The sequence below is a fragment of the Stegodyphus dumicola genome, chromosome 5 (genome assembly GCF_044657685.1).
Source record: "Stegodyphus dumicola isolate Sdum_Otavi_A_Nest chromosome 5, ASM4465768v1".
Classification (NCBI taxonomy): Eukaryota; Metazoa; Arthropoda; class Arachnida; order Araneae; family Eresidae; genus Stegodyphus; species Stegodyphus dumicola.
The window spans coordinates 140,256,287-140,277,919 of NC_140772.1; the positions used below are offsets into that span (position 1 = coordinate 140,256,287).

General features: G+C 33.0%; 2 protein-coding genes across 12 annotated transcripts in view; one reads left to right on the forward strand and one right to left on the reverse strand.

The window, feature by feature from the left end:
• LOC146997247 (uncharacterized) overlaps positions 1-4,844 on the forward strand; it is a 67,360-nt gene extending 62,516 nt beyond the window's left edge. For both annotated transcript variants that reach the window (XM_085817129.1, XM_085817130.1), the window contains one exon: positions 774-4,844. In XM_085817129.1, the coding sequence (XP_085673255.1) occupies positions 3,828-4,304 (477 nt within the window). In that variant the 5' untranslated portion in view covers positions 774-3,827 and the 3' untranslated portion in view covers positions 4,305-4,844. The remainder of the gene's footprint in view (positions 1-773) is intronic.
• Positions 1-21,633, reverse strand: part of LOC118185243 (metaxin-2-like) — an 81,423-nt gene that overhangs the window by 24,185 nt on the left and 35,605 nt on the right. For all 10 annotated transcript variants that reach the window (XR_015041253.1, XM_035355085.2, XM_035355080.2 and 7 more), the window contains 2 exons: positions 14,238-14,276; positions 11,829-11,954 (listed from right to left, as the gene is read on the reverse strand). Coding sequence is in view for 9 of the 10 variants with exons in the window: in XM_035355085.2 (XP_035210976.1) it covers positions 11,829-11,954; positions 14,238-14,276 (165 nt within the window). In the remaining variant the exon portion in view is untranslated. The remainder of the gene's footprint in view (positions 1-11,828; positions 11,955-14,237; positions 14,277-21,633) is intronic.

The following is a 21,633-nucleotide window of genomic DNA, read 5'->3' on the forward strand; positions in this document are numbered from 1 at the left end:
TCAACATGATTTGAAGCTTCAAACACATAAAATAATTCCACGTACACTACTAAACAATGCCAATAGCCAATATAAGCAAGAATATCCCTGCATTTCTCAATCTGTATTATAATAGAATGAAAAACTGATTTAGTCTTGTTTAGAATTTCCTTTCTTGAGAATTCAAAATCTCATTTTTCTAGCATCTTGTATGTTTTTGTTATTTTTCACGAAAGAGATTTCAATTTTCCTGGGAATAATTAAATTACCCCAAATTAATTTATTTTTATATGCAATAACTCTGTTATGGCTTCCACTGGAACATGTTAAAACACATTATTATGCAGAATGCAAGAATAAATTTTGCATGATCTGCCTTCTCCTCTCTAAGAATACAGCTCTCAACATAAAAGTCAAGAAGACTCCTTGCACTACTTAACTAACTGCTGCAACTTTTCTTCTGTTCATTAACTCATTAACAACCGCACTACCTTTCACTTCAAGGAAATGAACAAAAAAATCATTTTTATGACATATTAGTCTAATTAAGTGAAAGAATGTCACTGGGCAAAAAAGTATTTATTTTTATTGAAGATACAAAATGTTGCAAAAAAATGAAACATCAGTCAAAACCGTTCTTTTTGGAGGACACTTGGAAATCTTTGAAACATTTGCACATAGCATTTATTACATATGGTTACAATTTAATTACCACAGTTTTTACATCTTTTACTTTTGTTTGTTGAATTTTTCTGGGTAATGTGATTAATTGGATCTTTTTTCATTTTCTTAAGGCTAAATCAGTATATGAAGATGAAGGCTGCGAATTTTCAAAATATTCTTCTCTTCTGTTCAGCAATGCCAGCAGAGCACGTCTTTAAAAATCTAACATGGAAATATCGGGATCTACAGCAATCTTATAAAGTTTCCATGCATTTGATTTAGCTACATCAATAAAATTGGTAAATATAAGCCACCCCCTTTCTTACTTTTTATTTGCACACTATATACATTGCAATAAAGTTGCCCAAATGGTCCATGCCATTAATATACACTCTGTAAAAAAAAAAAAAAAAAAACATGTGCACCCAGAAGAAAATGAACTACTATTATGAAACTTAGCATGTATGTAGTGTATGACGAGATAAACAAATGATTATCAATTCAGAACAAAAAATCATTTTATTAACAAGTTATGGCATGAAAAATGTTACAAATCAGTAAGTAGTATAGTCACTTTTGGCAGCTATTCAAGCTGAAATACGCCACGGCATCGAATCAAGTAGGACAACTATGAACCCCTGCGGAAGATCATGCCATAGTCTTTGCAACTGGGCAGTTAATTCATCAATATTTCGGGACGGCTGCAGTTGCCTTCCAAGCATGTCACAAACGTACTCTGTTGGCGAGAGGTCTGGTATCAGGCCACAGGAGTATGCCATATACTTGAAGACCTGCTGGAAGAGTCACAGTATGTGGATGAGTGTTGTCTTGCTGATAAATAGCACCTGGGCGACTTGATATCATAGGCAGTACAACCGGCGTTAAAATGTCGTCCACGTAACTACGAGCTGTCATACACACTTGAAGGATGACTAGAGGTGATCATGTCTCTCAACAAATCAACCCCCCCCCACGCACACACTGTCACACCTTGTGTAATCGCGTGACCACTAATGCCAGATCGGACTGCTGGCCTGGCCACCTCTACATGTGAGTGCATTGGCCATCAGCACTGAGACTGAATCAGGATTCATCGCTGAAGATCACGCTTCCAGTTGGTCACACTCCAGCTTGCCACTTCTGAAAGGTGGTAAATGGTGTCGAATCAGTGCTAACGATGTTGTTGGTGAAGAAGTGGACTCTTATGACTGCACAATCCTCACGCTCATTTGTGCTTCTGGGACATTCTGACACTCCCTGATGGTAGACTATCCTTAATAGTTTGAAGTGTAACTACTAACTGTAATCTGCGATTCTGGAGAGATTAGTATGACTTTTTTTTTTTTTTTTTTCAGACAGTTCGAGATTTGTGAAGTGTTTTCTTTGATAAAATAAATTTTGTCAACCTATCATCAGATCTGTGTGCATTCAATCTATTACGAACCTGTTCGCATGCAACAATAGAAATATACAAAGTTTTAATTTAATTTTATATTTATTGCAACAGTTATATTGTTTAAATTTCCTGCTGAAAAAGTGGCAAATTTCATTTTTCATGAAAAAATCAGCAGAATCTTAGAATTATGAAAAATTAAACTGTGTGATAAGTGTATAAATGCACAGGTCCATAACTACCATTGGGTCAATGCCCGCAAAAAGAGGAAGAGGAATTGGAGACTCCCAAGAGAGGAAAGAGAGAGATATTGATTATTTCATATTGGAGATTATATTTTAAAAAATTGAAAAACTATACAGTAAGACCCCACTTAACGTTGTTTCATTTAGCGCTGTTTCAGTTTAACACTCTTTTACTTGAATTATGGGATTCCCCGAAATTGCACACAGCATTAGGCTTCCTGATATCTGAAGCAGTTTATCTGTGTTTCTTCTTTCCCGCGGTGTTACACGAACGTATTTTTATTGTTTCAAACATTTGTTGATGTTATTGTAAGTATAAATTTATATAACGATCAATATAGTGACAAATGTTATGATTTTTAGTTTTTATCATGGGTGATAATAAAAAACATGAGAATAAAGCAACAAGCAAAACCATTTCACTAGAAACTAAAATGCAAGTGATTAGAAGATTAGATACTGGTGAACATCAGTCTCAAATTGGTTCTGCATTGAATTTGGCAACTTCAACAATAAGGACTATTCTTCTCATCGGCAACTGCAACTACGACAAGCTCTGCAACTAGAATTACCCGTTCTAGAAATAATACAATAGAGGAAATGGAAAAACGACTTTCTATAGGATTGACGACAAAATTGAATGCAATATGCCATTAAGCTAAACTATTATGATGAAAAAGCAAGAAGAATTTTTAATTACATTCAGTTTGAGGCAAGTGACACAAGTGAAACTTTCGTTGCAAGTCGAGGATGGTTTAATAGATTTAAACATCGAAATAATCTTCATAACATACAGATTACAGAAGAAGCAGCAAGTGGTGATACGAAAGCGGCGGCTGAATTTCCAGCGACATTAAAAACAATAACTGAACAAGGAAACTATCCTCCAGAATTGGATTTTAATGTTGATGAAACAGGCCTATTTTGGAAAAGAATGCCAAAACAAACATTTCTATCCCGTGAAGAAAAACTTGCCCCATGATTTAAAGCTGCAAAAGATTGTTTAACACTTCTACTGAGTGGTAATGCAAGCGAAGATTTCAAATTAAAACCACTACTTGTTTACCATTCCAAAAACCCAAGAGCGGTGAAAGGAATATCCAAATAAACTTTACCTGTAATTTGGAGTCTAATAAAAAAATCATGGAAAATTTTCCAGAACTGGTTCACTGAATAATTTTGCCCATCTCTTAAATGCTTTTGCTAAATGAAAAAAAATTAAAAAAAAAAAAAAAAAAAAAACTTGAATCAAGAGCACTATTTTTAATTGATAATGCTCCAAGCCATCCAATGAATTTATCTGACTTAATAACATGCATTCCAGTTTAAGTGGTTTTCTTGCCTCCTAACACAACTGTCTTAAGCCAACCAATGGATCAAGACGTTATATCAAATTTTAAAGCTTATTACCTGCGGCGAACATTTAGACAGATGTTTGAAAAAACAGACGGAGAAGAGAAGCAATCAATAAGAGAGTTTTGGGAAAACTACCATATCATGAATGCTATAGAAGACATAAACCTTTCTTGGAATGAGGTAACAGAGAAATGTTTGAAAGGGGTGTGGGAGAACATTTGGCCAGATCTAAGCAAGGGCGTGACATTGGACACTCTGTCAATATTAATGAAACAGTGGAAGAAATACTGGAATTAGCAAAACAAACCAGTTTAGATGAGGTAAATGTCCAAGATGTCGAAGAAATAGTGCAAGAAACAGCAGCAAGTCTTTCTAATGATGAGCTCAAGGAATTAGCGGACCAAGAAGTGGAACACAAAAATATTGAAAGTAGTGATACTGAAGAAGAGCAAAAAGAACTTTCAACGGTGTTTCTAAAAACCAGTTTGACCATTATAACAGAAATTATGGACCAATTTATTGAAAATGACTTAAATTTTGACAGGAGTTCAAAGGCACGACGGGCTGTTATGGATGCCTTATCCACTTACCAACAACTTCTTACAGAGAGCAAAATGGAAAACACAAATTACATTAGATACCTTCTTGATAAAAAGGCAGAAAATTGAAAATACAGAAGAGACTGATTGATCTGAAATGCAAACATACTGACTTAGAATTTTATTTATTTTTATATGTATATTCGTTTATTATGTTTCTATATTTGTAAGAAATAAATTTTTGTTTTATTGTTATAAAAAATATAATTAATAAATTTAACCAATGGATCAAGGCATTATATCAAATTTTAAGGCTTATTACCTGCGGCGAACATTTAGACAGATGTTTGAAAAAAAACATGTTGTAACATTTTTTTAAGGTTTTGCAATCTCTTTCCTTCATTTTCACTGTTATCTGGTTGATCTCCAAAAAAATTTATCACAGCATCCCACTGTTAACAAATCCTTGTTATAGATTCTAAAATGGACGGACAACCATCTCACCACCTGACCAATTTTCTACCCATCTTCCCCTAACCCCATTCTTTACATGATGAGATAACATCGTTTAATGCTGTTTCATATTACGCTCTATTTTGATGGAACATATACCCATAGACTCCAACCTGCTGCAAAACTTGTTGGTAGTCAACGCGCGAACAACATTTTTACGACATTGAAAATGCATGCATAAGGCATGTTGTAATTAACCATTCATTAATTTTTAATTAATTATTAATTGTAATCAAAACTGCTTCAAGAGTTTTAGGACCTAAATTTGGTCGAAATTCCGTCTGTTTTTTTTTTTTTTTCTCCCCATCAATACGCAAATCTACAATTTCTTTCAAATCATCTACTTGACACATGGAAAATTCAATTTCCACTTGATTACGATATTTTTCATCAATAGTGGATGGAAAAGTATTCATCAAGTAAAGAACAGATGAAAATGAAACTTCAGTCCTCAAGTTGATGTCAGCAACTTCAGCATGTTTTAGAAATGGATCACTTAGTGGAAATTTATCTATTATATATGAACATGCAGTTACAAAAAAAGTTTGCACAGAATTGAAAAATGATTTCACTTCACTTTCAATCAACTTGGCCTTTTTTAAATATAGTCTTGTTTCCGCACCAATCACTAAATTTTCATTTTCTTTTTTTTTAACTATACTTCTGAAATGGAAGAGATGTTAAGAATAAAATCTTCATTTTCTTTAGGAATTACTGATGGTTTCATGAATCTAACAAATAAATTCATTAAAAGTTCACCAACTTCTATTCTCAATTTATGTATATAAGGAGCTTGTTGTTGTAAATTAATATTTACTGTTATAAACAAAGTATTTTTCAAAAATAACTAGCACAATTTGGTGGTAGGTGATTGTAACATTTTTTTAATGTTTTGCAATCTCTTTCCTTCATTTTCACTGTTATCTGGTTGATCTCCAAAAAAATTTATCACAGCATCCCACTGTTAACAAATCCTTGTTATAGATTCTAAAACAGACAACCATCTCGTACTGCAATATTTCAAAATTTTATGAGATTTTGCATTCTGTTCCAAAATTCCTTGAGCAACTTTAAAGCTATGCTTCTGTTTCGAACTTTTCTCCAAATAAAAATATATATCTATTTCGATTTCTGAACCAATTAATTTTTCAATAGACTTTTCTGCAGCTATATGCAAGAGGTGGCAGGGATAACCTTGGATGATTATACTTGATTTGAATACAGAAACATTGCTTTGAAAAGCTCTTTGGAATGATCCGAAACAGAAAGCGGTAGATTTTGTTCAACTAAAATCGAACAAAATAGCATTCGGCTTCTATAGGACCTGTTTCGTCATCTTTTATTAAGAAATTCATTATTTCTTTAGATTTTACAGTGCCATGTTCTATATGCTTTTGAGAAAAAAACATGCCATTTAATCATCTTTTCCACCATGTGCAACTGAGAAGTCTTTGTTGCATACATTGCAGTGTGCGTGATTCACAGAAATTTCGGATGCTTTAATGCATAGAAATTCTGAAGAATAGAATCTTTAAATTTCGGCTTTGATAATTTTGGCTTTTTCGTTCAAGGTAGATTTATTAACAAAAAAACTTCCACCTGAATCACAGTTCACAAGATGCACTCTAAGCTCTTGCTGTAATCCAAACAATGGAGCCGAAGGCAGGCTAAACACGCAGCAGCAAAGAACCTGGGAGACAGACAAAGAATATAAATGTTGTGGGGGAACTATTGACAAGTCATTAACGGTTGGAGTTACTGATCTACAATTGGTTATTCTTCAAAACCAGCAACGCTCTCAACACGTGATATATGATGACACTAGTATAGAACACGTGATATAGAAACTACGGAAGATTCGTAATAGTTGGATAATACCCCACATCAGGCAGGGTCTTACTGTACTTTGCTAACAATATTTTTATTTTCATGCTGAGAAACTATTTATTTATTGATAAATTGTTGAAAAGTAAAAGTTTTCCTATATAAATTATGTATTAAAACACTCCAGTTCAAGCTAATAATTTGCATATTTTTATATTTAATTCTTAATTTCCTTTTAACTATTTATACTTCAATTAATATATTGGATACCAAGAGAATTCTAATCCACAGGATCCATACTAAAATTCAATGATTTTGAGCTCTGATTAAAAATGTAAAAATACATATATGTAATAATAAAATTCCATAGTAAAAAATACATTTAAAGTTCTAACTGTATGTTCTTTTCATTTTTAATGGCGACGGTCTCTTATTTGAAAGTACGTGGAATTAAATCCACAGCCCCGTAGTCAAGTTGTTTTTCCCGCCTTTTCTACACGTACAGTTATAGAATGTTCTGGAAATATTTAAAGCGAACTGGATTGGCTAACGTCATTTCTTGGAAGCTCCACCTTTCCAGAGGCTATAAAAGGACTCGCAAAGGAATATCGGGGGCATTTTTCTTAAATGTCACGATGCAGTAAACTTCATACAAAAAGTTATTAGTAATTCTTTTTATTATCTGATTTTGTAACTGCTATTTCTCCTGAATAATAATAAATGGATCCTGTTTTTTTTTTAAACTTATTGTCTGATAATTTAAGCTACGACTAAAGCTGGTACATCATATATATATATATATATATATATATATATATATATATATATACCAGTTTACAAAGTTTTTAATTTTATATTCATTATAACTGTTACACTGTTTAATCTAGTTAGAAATAAAGTTTATTTCTAATTAAATAAAGAATGATACCAGTGAATGCATCAATGACTAACCAAATTTTGTCAACCCTACTTCCTACTCAACTGGTATACATGATGCCGTTACCACCTTAAAGGCATAGGTTTGGTTATGCGATGAAATGCCTCAACTGCATAATTCTGACTAGCAAATAAAGGATGGAAAGAAATGATGTGATACAACTATTGAAAAACTGGAAACATTTGACTTTGTCCTACTCTTACTTGACCAGTGTAAAATTTTAAGAATTTCTAAATATTGTTTCAAAGCCTTTGCTGAAAATTACTGAAATCTGGAGATCTGATGTCTGTCACATCAGGGATCTCTCAGCCTTGAAGAATAGTTAATTTTCTTGAAGTGTGGTTACTAAATTTGAAAAAACATTATGATGAATTATGCAAATATGAGCAATTAAAAGATCCAGAATTATGTTTTAAGATAGTGTTTTACCCATTCATAGGTATTTTATGCATACAGCTTCATCATTGTTTCCAAAGAAGCATGAAGACTGTTCCTGATGTTTACCCAGTGAATAATAATCCAAATTTTGTACGAAAGCAAATGAAAAAAGGATTCATCACAATGCAGCTGTTTCTGTGTGAAAGTTTCCAAAGGCTATACTATCAGCATTTCCATCCTCCTAGTTATCTTTAGTTAGGGCGTCATTCAAAGAAGCTTATATTAAATTAATAGCATTAAATGGATTAGAATTATGGATACTTTCACACATAATTAGAAAATTATATAAATTAATAGCATCAAATGGATCACCAGAATTGTGCATAATAAATCACAATTTACTTTTATTTGAATTTTCCTGCTGTGTGCAAAGCATACATCATGTACTTACACGTTTCTGTGACTCTAGCTAAGGCTGAACAATTGTTCTCAAAATTGAAAATAATAATAAACTATTTGCGAAACAATATGGGAAAGGAACAGCTAGGCTTGACAGTTTAGCTTTATTCTTAATTGAGAATAACTGAGCACAAAGAAATAATCTTGATAAAATAATTAATGAGTTTATTTTCTTAATGGTTAGAAAAGAGAGATTTTTCATTCCAAGTTTAAAAATAAAGTATACGCAAAATAATTTGCTAGTAAACATTTACCTTCATTATACTTTTTTTGTTTATGTTTTTGTTTTGTTTCATATTACATTCTGTATAATGTTTAATAGCTGTGGATATCATATTCTTTAAATCTGAACAGAATTAAAGAGAAATAAAAAATATATAATTTATTGTAGTACAGATTAACGAGACATTTTTTGAAAGAAATTTCATTCGATTAAAGTGTATAAAGCTACTTTAATTATTACAAAAATGAGCAGCCACACCTATGGGAAAAAGTTATTAAGCTTGATAAAAGTAATAAACAGGGGCGTGGACATTATCATCTGTAACTCCAGGGCCCTCAAGTTTCCAGTTACAGCACTGTGAACACAACATTGAAGTTTAACTGTTTAAGTTTCTCAGTTTTGCAGAATCACTACTGCAAACATGTAGTTCATAAAAAACGTCATTTCTAGCCTTCTGATATCATATTAGGGTTTCTCAAATATTTCTGTCTTGTACCACCCTCTTTCATTACGAAAATACTGTGAAATATTCAGAGGGTAAAGGAAATAACATTAATTTACATTATTTGTCTACATTAGGACTTTGAACATTCGGTTGCAGGATTAACAGATCAGGCAAAGAATATGAAAACCAGATATCAATTAGTCCCAAACTCTAGGAAATCATAAATAAACCAGCCAAATGCTTTGTAGTTGACTGTTGAAAGAGTTGTTTGTAGAAACATCAAATATTTTGCAAGGTCACAATATTTGGTTTTTATAAAAAACTTTTGTGGAAAATGAAGTAGCTTTTAGTTAAACAGCAATGATTAAGTAGCAGTAAAGAGCATCATAGTGAAAATAAAGAATGTGATTTACCCAGGTAAAACATTAATACCAAAGAACTTTCCCATAGAAGATCAGCTTCTAATTATGTGTGAAAGTATCCATAATTCTAATTCGAATTTTAGATTTATGTCCATGAACCTAGAAATCATAAACTGACTGAATGTGGTATATCCAGTGAAAAACTAAGCAATGAATGGAATTGGAGACACACTTAAAATTAAAAAAATAATAATAATTTACCAAACAAAGATAAAGTATATTTCAGTTGTTTGCTATCAAATAAAACAAGCCAAGGTAATAAATAAAATAACAATTGTAGGGAAAGTGCAAGCAGTTAGATATAAAATAGCAAAAATAATTGCTACGAGGATGCAGTCACATGCAGCAATAGAAACTTAGATTTTACCTGCTTGCAAAGAAATAGTTAAAACCATATTAGGAGATTATGAGCACTGAGATAATAAAAGTATTTTGTCAAACGTTTCTATTTCTCATTTCTTTGAATCATACACGTAAGACAAAAATGCCAAGTATTAAGCCAGATGAGGTTTTTAGATGGAGCATTTCTTGTTGAACAAATCTTAATATGTATAAATTTCTTCTGGTATCAACAGGATTAAACATCTACAATTATATGATGGTTACCTAGCAAAAAAATGATTTACCAATAATAACCAGCAAATGAATTGCTTAATTTGAAGATTAATGTAGGATATCCCTAACACTAAATTCACTAATTATTTTTTTTAAACCCTAAAGAGAGTGTAATTTAATCAACTGTTGCAGTGATTAACTGTATTAAAATTATACTTCCCAAAATCAAGTGCTAGGAAGCAGAAACTGTAAGTAAACTCAAGTGTAATGGACTCAGATGAACAAAGCATTAAAACTAGACATCTCAGACTAGAATTTCACAGAGGTAATGCAGATATGAGGCAGTTTCCTTTACAGAGCTCTTGATGAAGGTATCCCTATTATAGGCACATAAGCCTATAATAGGTAGCCTTGAGTTCTATGTCATTATCTAAATAATATAATACAATCCATTAGCATATTTATCCCAGAAAACCTGTCTGCTACCCTCATTAACAATGAAATATAGTGTTTAAAAGTTGCATACATAGCTGATATACTATTTAAGCATCTTAATATTAGCCTGCATGGAAAAGAAGAGAATATTTATATATTTAGTAAGAAGCTGAACATATTCTTATGAAAAATGAAAAGAAAGACCTAACGATTTTTTGTCTCACAGATGATACTGAAACTACAGTACAAAGTCTGTAATCCGGACTCGATGGGGCGTCGGTGATTCCGGATTAGGGGTTTTTCCGGATTATAGATCATCAATTTAAATCTGGTAAGATGGCATGCAGAAATTATACAATTAAAAAAATAAAACTGTAATTTATGAAATAAAGAGCAATTATGATCTAAAGGGCATCAAAATTTACAAAAAAAACAAAAGCTTAATATTTATTTGCTTACTTTATTAAACATTTCTTTCAACACGTGCATGCATAAAGCATACAATATGCATAGTCGAAAGTGGAAAATTGCAACCAGAAAACTATTTGATGTGTACTCGTGATATTTATAATGACGAGGAATTTGATTTAAATCATATCAAAGACGGAATACATCGAGATGAAATACTACATTTAGTAAGGAATTATAAGCTGAATAAAATAAAAACATCTGCCCTGAAGATAAGGATAGCGCTGACAGATCAACTTCCAGTTCATTGCGGGCCGCGACGCCCCCCCCCCGAGCAGCGTGAAATTGATAAACGGATTTCAGAATGGTTAGAGAAACAAAGGATATGCCTTTATCCATTTTTTGCAGCAATTCCACTTTTTGTTCGATGGGCATCGAAACATACTTTTGCTTTGTAGATCTTTTACATATTAGTAAATATATATATCGGAAATTCTATTTGACATAATTGAAAGTTCAAGCTTTCTTTTATAAAATTGCTCTAACAGTCTGCAAAAAGTAATAAGCCGGATCCAATTCAAAGATTAAGGAACAACGCAATCTGCAACATTAACCGAAATCGATAATTTTAGCTTAGCTTATACTGTCCGTTATACATTAAATGCACATGCGCATGCATAAAAGTATTATGCACGTGTGTAAACGCGCATGCGGCAACGCATTATGCGTTGACGCATGCGCAGAAAGTTTGTAGATTTGAGGTCCGGATTAACGACTTTTGACTGTACCTATTTTATGTATTTATATATTCTTCATTTATTTATTTTCATTGCACAGCCATACAATTCTGTGCTATACTACTGCACTATGTTACTTTTTTTTGAAAACCCCTGCATTAAAGCAGCAGTAATGAGTCCTTTGCATTGATGAATGCAGCTATCTGCCTAACAGCCATAGATTAATAAGTAATATCTAGAAATACAGCAGTAGAATTCTATAAATACAAGAAAACTATAGCAGTGCTTTATTCATATTATATAAAAAGCACAATTACCTCTTCTAATGACTTTGATTGCCAATCAGCTGTTTTTAATTTCTTTTTAACTTCATACTTTGTTTGCCAGCAAAGAATATGATTAACAGGCCATGGAAGAGATGAACCATATCGAGGTTTAGTTACCTTAAAAAAGTAAAAACATATATGCATAGTGGTAGAGGAACATTAAATAGTAAACAAAAAAATTCAGCATATAAAATTAACAAAATACTCATAAATCTAGCATTACAGAAAAATATTCAATAAATAAACAGCTTACATTTTTTATCTCTTCATAATCAGAAATTATTCTTTCAGAAAAAATATTCAGGACTGTGTATATGGCAATAAAATAAAATTATATGAAATTTAACATGTTTTTTAAGCACACTATTAGAGAGGAATTTGGCTGTCAGCTCTTTTGAAACAAAATGCATTGGTCTGTTGTGCCTTTCAGTTGGAAATCTGGATCACTCTTGAGAAATGTGTGAATGTAACCAGGCCCAGCTCCAGGATTTATGTGCCTTTAGTGATCAGTAGCATTGACATCTGGTATGAATTAAATGTACTAATAATTCAGAGCAAAATATATCTTTACTTATTTGTTGCTCATGAGCTAGTAGCCTAAAAAAATTGACAATCTTTAAAGTTGCCTTTATCACCTATGCTTGGAATGCACCTACCTGTGAATGTAGGCTGTTGTATTAGGGTAATGTAAAATGTTTAAGCATACCCTAAGGTTTTTGATGTAGTGCATTGCTGAAAGAAGTGCAACATATCTCAGCCAATAAAAACAGATATACAGGATAAAAAGAAATGACATCAAAATACATCACAATAAAATATAACGCAGCATCTCAGCACAGAAGTGAAAAACAATACTGAAAACATACCACTCAAAAGGAACTTCATTCCATGGGATTCTGTAGCAGTATAATTATGAGTAAGTCTCACATCTGTTCTCAAACCTGGTGTGATGCAATGATCATCTTTCTCACATATCACAGCAATGAAAATAAGCTCTTTGTACTAATAAATCTAGTTATATATCTAATGGTCTTGTGTCAGTGAGTTGATAGCCATTGGAATGGTATTTATTGGTGTGTACTATTCCGATTAATAAATTTCGCATTGGCATGAGATAACACATAGCACAGACATGGCATAATTCTGTGGCATTCACTGGTTATGCTAGGCATCACTATTAACCAAAAAGTCTACTTTGACATCCCTGATGATTATGGGCTACTGATTTCTCATGTTCTAGAGCATGAATGAAACCACAAAGGTATATTTATGAGACTGTGGATATTGCAATCATAGGGAGGCCATAATTCAAGAACCCCCAAATCATTGATTTTAAAAAGTAAACATATATCTTAAGCTTCAAATAATTAAGATGCTATTATTCAATGAGACCTGCTGTTACCAATATAATAATTCAACATTGCAAAGATAAATTACACAATGTTTTGAAAATATAATTTATTGCATTCTGAATGAACCGTTAAATGATCATACATGAATGATCATTACATGATCTCTTTGTTACATGATCTTTGACCTCAATCCCACAGAATACATATGGAATGATATACAGCAATGGTGGCAAACTGCAGACTACATACAGCTTGTGATTCTGGTATTTTTCTTTCCTTCACTGACATATCAGGTAACCATCTGCACAAGCTAAAACAAGTCCTTTCATTGCTACATGCCCATTACTACAGGAAATATTTTCCCCTTTTCGCATTAGAAATATGAATGTACAATTTTACTTTCTGAAATCTTCTTAAGCACTAGTAACAGCAATGATTGGCCACTAATAAGTTACTTACAAAATGGTAAATTCCCTTCAGATGTTTCACAAAAATTTTTCATCATTTATAGGCAATAATTTTGCTTTTGGCAACTTCAAAGCACATCTTTTCGTGTTACTTGAATTTTAATTGATGAAATCCAGCAGTGATGGTACAGCTAGTGAACAGAGATTTATTTTGCAGATCACTTTTTGTGCATAAAATATACCGAGACTTTTTGTTTTCCTCCGGATTTCAGATAAATGAAATTAAATTAATGTGGTTTTACTATCTGTTATCAAAATTTTCTCTTCACAACAAATCTGTTTAACAAGCTGTTCAATTGCACTGCTTTCTTAGTCCTAATATCCATTACAATAATGAGCCTTTATTTCAACAATTTATCTACTTGGAATGTTGTCATACGATTCTATTCTTTATCCTCTATGTATTTTCACAAATAAAATTCTACAAAATTATTACTTTAATTAATAAAAGACATTTTTAATTATCAGTATTTGGAGCTATAGTTAGAATACATATATTCTTCAATAATACATTTTAAACTCTACTTTTATTTCTAGATTAAAATATTATTGAAAAAGAAGAAAAGTTTAGAAATGCTTACTTCATTTAAAGTTGGCTTATCACACCAAGATATATAAAGCTAAAGAAGAAAATAATTACACCACTCATGAAATAAAACAAAATGACATACATACATTTATTGTAATCTTTTATATAAAACAATATCTAAAAATTAAGAAGTAAAGAACATTTATGAAGTACATTATATCAAAAAAAGTCAGAATTAGTTTGTTTATTGTTTTAATTACAAAAATTCCTTTTTAAACTAAGCAACATTTTTATGCAAAAGCTAACTAAATTTGACAAAAGAATAATAAAAATGTCCTCAATTTTTAATATTATTACATATTAATAAAAACATGTCAAATAACAAATATATCAAACTATTTCCTAACTGGTTGGAAATGAAACCTGTAATCCAACATTTGACCAGTGGTGTAGAAGGGTGGGGCAAGGAGGGACATCTGTCCCTGGGTGCAGCATCCAAAGGGCGCCAAATTGATGTTAAGAAATTTTTAAAGAAATGTTTTCTATTCTTGGCACACAGAAAGGGGCACAACTTCTTTCTGGGCACTGGAAACTCTAGCTACGTCCCTGCATTCGACATATGATATGAGGAAGTTCAACTACTTTGAACAATCATGAAACCGAAGACTCAGAGTTATATCTTGCATTCATAGTGCTAAAATTATAATAACTCTTACAGACTTTTCTTCCCATTCACAAATTGACATTCATAAACGATCATGAATAAGAGATATTAACTTTGATCATATGTGTATGATTCACGAATGTTCATGAACTGATATTCTTGAATAAAATAATTCAAACACATTCCTTCTAATAAGAAATATCCATTACATTAAAGTTTTGGATTTACAAAAAAGTAATTTGAAAATTTTGTCAATTAAATGTGTTTTAATCAAAACAATTTTACTTTACATGAATTAATTTCTCCTACTAATAGCATAATGATATAACATGAAATTATATTTATATAATATGTAGGAGAAAAATGATATAGAAGACAAAATATCAAAAAAAAAAAGGTCATAATGCATTCAGAATTCATACTGCAAAACATGCAAAATCACATTAACTTTAGTTTTTAATTCTTTATTTTATGGTTAAGACACCCCTTTTCCAGAAAACTGCTACTAATAATAAATAGAAGGGAAAAAAATTACCACATTTACTACCCTCAAATTTAGAATTTATCTAATACCAATTTTAAAATTTATGAGCAAAAGAAGATAAACATTTTTCTCCAGCAATATTTGGCTTCAAATTCAATAAGCAAGACGCTAATAATTTACTCATCCATACTTTCATTTAATTAAACATCTGAATTAAAAATCCCATGCTGAATAATGATTATTGGAGGAGTTAAAGCAATAAGAATTAGAGTAATATTAAAAAATTTGCAGGACTAGTTTCAAAGGTTTAAATATAGAACCTTCTTCTCCAGTTGCAGAAATACAAATAAAAAAAGAGAAGCCAAGGATAAGATAAGATAGTGTGATAAGAATGACAGGAAGTCAAGCTGCTGGCACCATTTCTTGATGAAAAATTAAAACAGCTATGAAATAATTTCCTGAAAAGCTGAGGGCAAAGATGGACTGGAAGTGGGATCATTAACTAGAACTGAAGGATTTTTGTGAACGTGAAATGTCTCTAATAAAATTCTAATTCACCAACAGAAGATGTTTTTAAATAATTTTAGCTGTCGAAAAATGGAAAATGTGGATTTTCTGACAAACAGCACTAAGCAACAGAGGATTTATGTGTTTATTCTTCCTTAGCATATACCTTGTGTTCCTTAGTGTGAAATTTTAAGGCTCTCTTAATGTAAATTAAACCACATTGACAAGGAATCCTGTATATACACCAGGAGTTCATATCCAAAATGAAGTTCCTACATATGCAACTGCGAATTTTATTGACAAAAGAGAAAGACTCGAAAATTAAATTTCCATAAAATACATGTAATTTTATAGCTAATCGATGGAAAGAAAGGCATGACAACAGAATTCTTCTAATCTCCTAAAACGAGAGGGTGCTTTCTGATGCGTTGAGATAAGAATTTTTTAACCACTTTGGTCAATAAATGTCACATGAAAAGCCTCTGCCAATAGCAGCTGCCTTAAAGTAGTTAGTTCTGATCAAGAGGCGATTTGGAGGGATAAACTTAAAAATGCACAGAAAACAAAGGACTAAATTGAAGCTAACTGTGTAGCTGAATGACATAATATAAAGTGTGATGGAAGGTAAACAGATGAAGGTTTAAGGTAAATAGTAGTACCGAAGTTGGATATGTTGCATATGATCAAGATGTCAAGGAACAAAAAAAGAGTAGATATCTCAAGTTCAAAAATAAACTGAATAGCAGGATCGGTAGAATTCATCACTGACAGAACTTTTTTTTAAAATCATCTTTATTACCTTTATCTTGCTATGATGATGATGATGTTTACCAAAAAGGGTAAATGCATCTTCATCATAGCAGAACCATAAAGGGAAGTTTAAAATTTCAAATAATTTTGATTCATAATAATAAATATAGATATCAGCAAAGATAGGAAGGAGTAAGAGGGCTTCCCATGGCTAATCCCTCAGTTTGGTTGCAATACTTATTTTGAAAAACAAAATGTGTTTGTTTCAGAAAGAGTTGAGTAAGGGAAATTATCTTATCAATTTCAATTCAGGAGAAATGAAATTCTTTAACTCTCATTTCTAGACATTTAAGTGCACCTTCCACTAGAGCACCGGGGGAATTATGATTTTACATTTAAAAAAAAAAAAAGAAAAGAAAAGAAAAGAAGAAATTTCTAGGATAAATGAATTTTACTTTTTTTTTATAAATTTATTGGATTTTATGGAGTATGTGATATTAACTAACAAATTGAAAAATCTAGAAACTACATGCGTAGCTAATGGGTACAAATATAATAGGGAAGAATAAAATACCACTTTTGTGAATTTTAGGTAAAGCATATAATATGGCACAATTTGGAAAAGCAGACTTTTTATGTTAGGTCAGAAGGATTTGTGAAAACTTAACTGCAGTTTTTATTTTTAAGAGGTCTAGAGGTGAAAGATTTTTAGAAAACAAATTATATGGGCCTTCATTTTAAAAATGAAGCAACACCATTGGTGTGTTTTTGTCCATGACGAATATCCGGCCACTTTTGTCAGTCTTTGAAATGATAATGCGTGGGTTAGAATGAATTTTGCATGATGTAACTTTTTTCCTTGAGTTCAGATTAGGGTTCGAAGGTTTATTGTTAAATCTCAATTCAAATTTATTTACTTATATGGCTACGTAATGGCCTCTTTGCTTGGTATACATCTCAAACCAGAACATTCTATATTTAAACACTGTTGATTTTATACCTACTAAATAATTTATATCTCTGAAGCCAACTTAGTTAATCATTATTTATTAATTTTTGCTTTTATCTCTGCATGACTATTATCATATGGCAGCTTAAAAAGTGACTTACACAGATATGTCTAAACACTTTTTTTTTTTTAAATATTAGTAACTGAATACAAAAAAACATGGTAAACTTTTATGTTGGCATTATGCTTGGCAATGATTACAGATGAATTGCTAACTGAACTGTGAAGTGATGTGTGTAATTATGAGAAGATTTGGTATTTATATAAAATATATCATTATAAATATTTTTAAAAAATTATATTAACTAATACTTTTTTGGTATACATACACTTGAAAGCCCGGCGGTCATACGAAATGACCGTTGTTTTAGATATTATAAACTGTAATTAAAATATTTTGCAAAGGTGTCTGCTAATTTAAACTGAATTACCCAGGGCAGGCGGCAAGGACGAAACCTCTGCTTACTGCCCAAGGGGGTTTCCCCCTTCTACTTGCTTAATTGCTTAAAGTAGAGTATAATGAAGGAAACCACTGGCGGTCTATTTCTTAAAAGCCCACCGCTAGCTCAATCAATAAAGGTGATTTAAATAATAAAATGTTAATTCACATGTCAAAGCTCTCTTTGTACACAACATTTCTTGTGTAGATCTTTCCATCATTTTTAAGCTCACCTTGCAGAGAACCATCCAATATTTTTAATTTTACGTCCGTTCTTTCACGAACTCTTGAACAGGCAACATAAAGTTGACCGTGTCCAAATGCAGGCTCAGGTAAAAAAATGCCAACATGCTTAAGCATTAGGCCCTGAGACTTATTGATGTCATAGCAAAGGCAAGTTTTACAGGACATTGTCTACGTCTCGATTGAAACGGCAGCCCTGTGCTGTGGCAACTTCACCCCATTGGCTAATATAGTTACGCAAGCAACCAATAAACTATCGGCGACAAACAAACACTTAAGCCGCATATATATATGTGGTTTGAAGAAACATCATGTCCTCCAAAACGGCTGGCTCCTGTACTTAGCACACCGTTGGATTCCACAGGTCCGTGGCACGCCATTTGGACCATTCGCGTCTTCTTGGGACTTTAATTAGCCAAGATATTAATTAAAAACTAATTTTCCCCTACATTTTCCACTTTCTTTCTTGGGTTTTCCTATTAAGGGATTTGGCTACGTGCCAAATTCTTTTTTATCGAATATCTACGGAACGGAACCAAGTTGAAATTTGAGAAGCGTATACTCGGATTCCAAAAAATTCTCCAAATCCATCGATACCATTCTCATCTTCGTCCGACTTTAATCGGTTGAGATATTAATTAAAAACTGCGGAAACGTTCATTTCCGTGCTCATTTTTCCGAGTGGCAAAAATAAACTATTGGCAACACATATTTTAGCCGCTGATATACCAGGTGATCAAAAAGTCAGTATAAATTTGAAAACTTAATAAATCATGGAATAATGTAGATAGAGAGGTAAAAATTGACACACATACTTAGAATGACATGGGGTTTTATTAGAACCAAAAAAAAAGTTCAAAAAATGTTAAGATTTTTATGCAGGATGGCACTCCACCTCATATTACTAGATGCGTGAAAGATCTCTTGCACATGTCGTTAGTTGATGATCATGTGCTCAGCTGCCACTTTCATCATGCTTGGCCTCCCAGGTCCCCAGACCTCAGTCCGTGCGATTATTGGCTTTGGTGTTACCTGAAGTTGCAAGTATATCATGATCAATCAACATCTCTAGGGATGCTAAAAGACAACATCCGACGCCAATGCCTCACCATAACTCCGGACATGCTTTACAGTGCTGTTCACAACATTATTCCTCAACTACAGCTATTGTTGAGGAATGATGGTGAACATATTGAGCATTTCCTGTAAAGAACATCACCTTTGCTTTGTCTTAATTTGTTTTGCTAATTATTGCTTTTCTGATCAGATTATTGCTTTTCTAATAAAACCCCATGTCATTCTAAGTATGTGTGTCATTTTTTACCTCTCTATCTACATTATACCGTAATTTATTAAGTTTTCAAATTTATACCGACTTTTTGATCACCCGGTATATATATATATATATATATATGTGGGGTGAAGTAACATTATCTCCTCCGAAATGGCTGGCTTCCGGACTTAGAGAAGCACACCGTTGGATTCTGCAGGCCCGTGGTACGCCATTTTGGCCATTTGTGTCTTCGTGGGACTTTAATTAGCCGAGATATTAATTAAAAACTATTTTTTTCTGCGTTTCCTCTACATTTTCCACTGTTTCCTTGGTTTTTCCCTATTAGAGGGATTTGGCTACGCGCCAAATTCTTTTTTCTCGAATATCTACGGAACGGCGGCGAGTTGAAAGTCGAGACGTGTATCCTCGGATTCTAAAAAATTCTCCGAATCTATCAATACCGTTCTCATCTTCGTACGACTTTAATCGGCCGAGATATTACCGTATTTTTCGCCGTATAAGACGTACCGGCATATAAGACGCACCCAATTTTAAAGGAGGCAAATCTAGAAAAAAAAAGATTATGAACCAAATTCTGTAGTAAAATATTTTATATCAACTGTATAAAGTTAACAGCAGTTTAAGAAAAATTTTATGTCAACCATGTAACATACTAAGAGCTATCTTTACTCTCATAAACAGTCAGCAAACAGTGAAAGTAACAAAAATAAGGCTGTCATGTTTTTATTCTAACCCCAAGAATTCCTCTTCTTCGCTGCTATCAGAAATGAGGAAGGACAGATCCACGCAGTCATTGTCATCACTTTCTTCCTCACTGGTGTCAAATAAGACGTCGTCTTCTGTTCCATCCAAGGCATTACTAATGCCACACTTCTTGAATGATTTTACAACAATGTCTTTCTTTACGGAGTCCCATGACCTTTTAACCCATTCACACGCTTGTGTGATAGTATTCCTTTGGCATTTTTTGTGCAATTCTGGTTTTGGTGCACATAGAAAGGCCAGATATCTTCATAAATCTATAGCACCACGATGGTGATCCGGTGAAATCCTGAATGCCTTTCTCCACAGCAATGCGTTTGGCCTCATAGATTATCATTTTTGTTGAGACAGAAAGTCCATTTTGCCGGTGACGTGTGATCCACTCCTTTACTTCTACCTCTAACTCTGGCCACTTTGCAGTTGGTCCACGCAAGGTGTGCTTGCTTTTATCCAACTTTTGGAGCTGATCCTCCTGTTTCCTCCACTCCTCTTATCATTTTCTCAGTTGGAGGTGGCCCAAAGTGTCTCTCCGCTGCTCTGTTTCCATGCTCCTTAGCAAATTTTATTACTTCCAGCTTGAAAGCAACTTTATATGGCAGTCTCTTCTGCTTCGACATCTTGATGGGGTGGTATAAAATATGATATATTTCATTCAGATATACCATACTACATATATCACAGCTCACAGCTATCCGCGCCTCCGCTTGCTCCCGCACTGCGATTGGCTGAGCGAAGAGACGCGTGCCTTCACCCGCTCCCGCACTGGCTTACGAGACTCTAAAAAGTGCACGAAGCCAGCGCGGGAGTGAGCGAAGGCACGCGCCTCTTCGCTCAGCCAATCGCAGCGCGAGGCAGAGCGGGGCTTCCTAGTCTCAGACGGCGCCAAGAGGTGGAAGGAAACGGAGTGGCCAAGTATTCCTGCGGTAAGATATGTATGCAGAGGTGGAGGGGCAGCGGAGGGCCATGGTGGGCTTTTGTATTTGCCGTATAAGACGCAGGCACTTTTTCCCCCCTGATTTTGGGGAGAAAAAGTGCGTCTTATACGGCGAAAAATACGGTAATTAAAAACTGCGGAAACGTTTATTTTTCTACACTCATTTTGCCGAGTGGCAACAATAAACTATCGGCGACACACACTTTAGCCGCTATATATATATATATATATATAATGTTGTATGATCTTAAATCCATTTAGTGTGATCTTAAATCCATTATATATATATAGATGCTCACTCTTAATATCAGTACAAGAAGAAAATTATTGTATACAAATACGAATCGAGTCATATGAAAAAT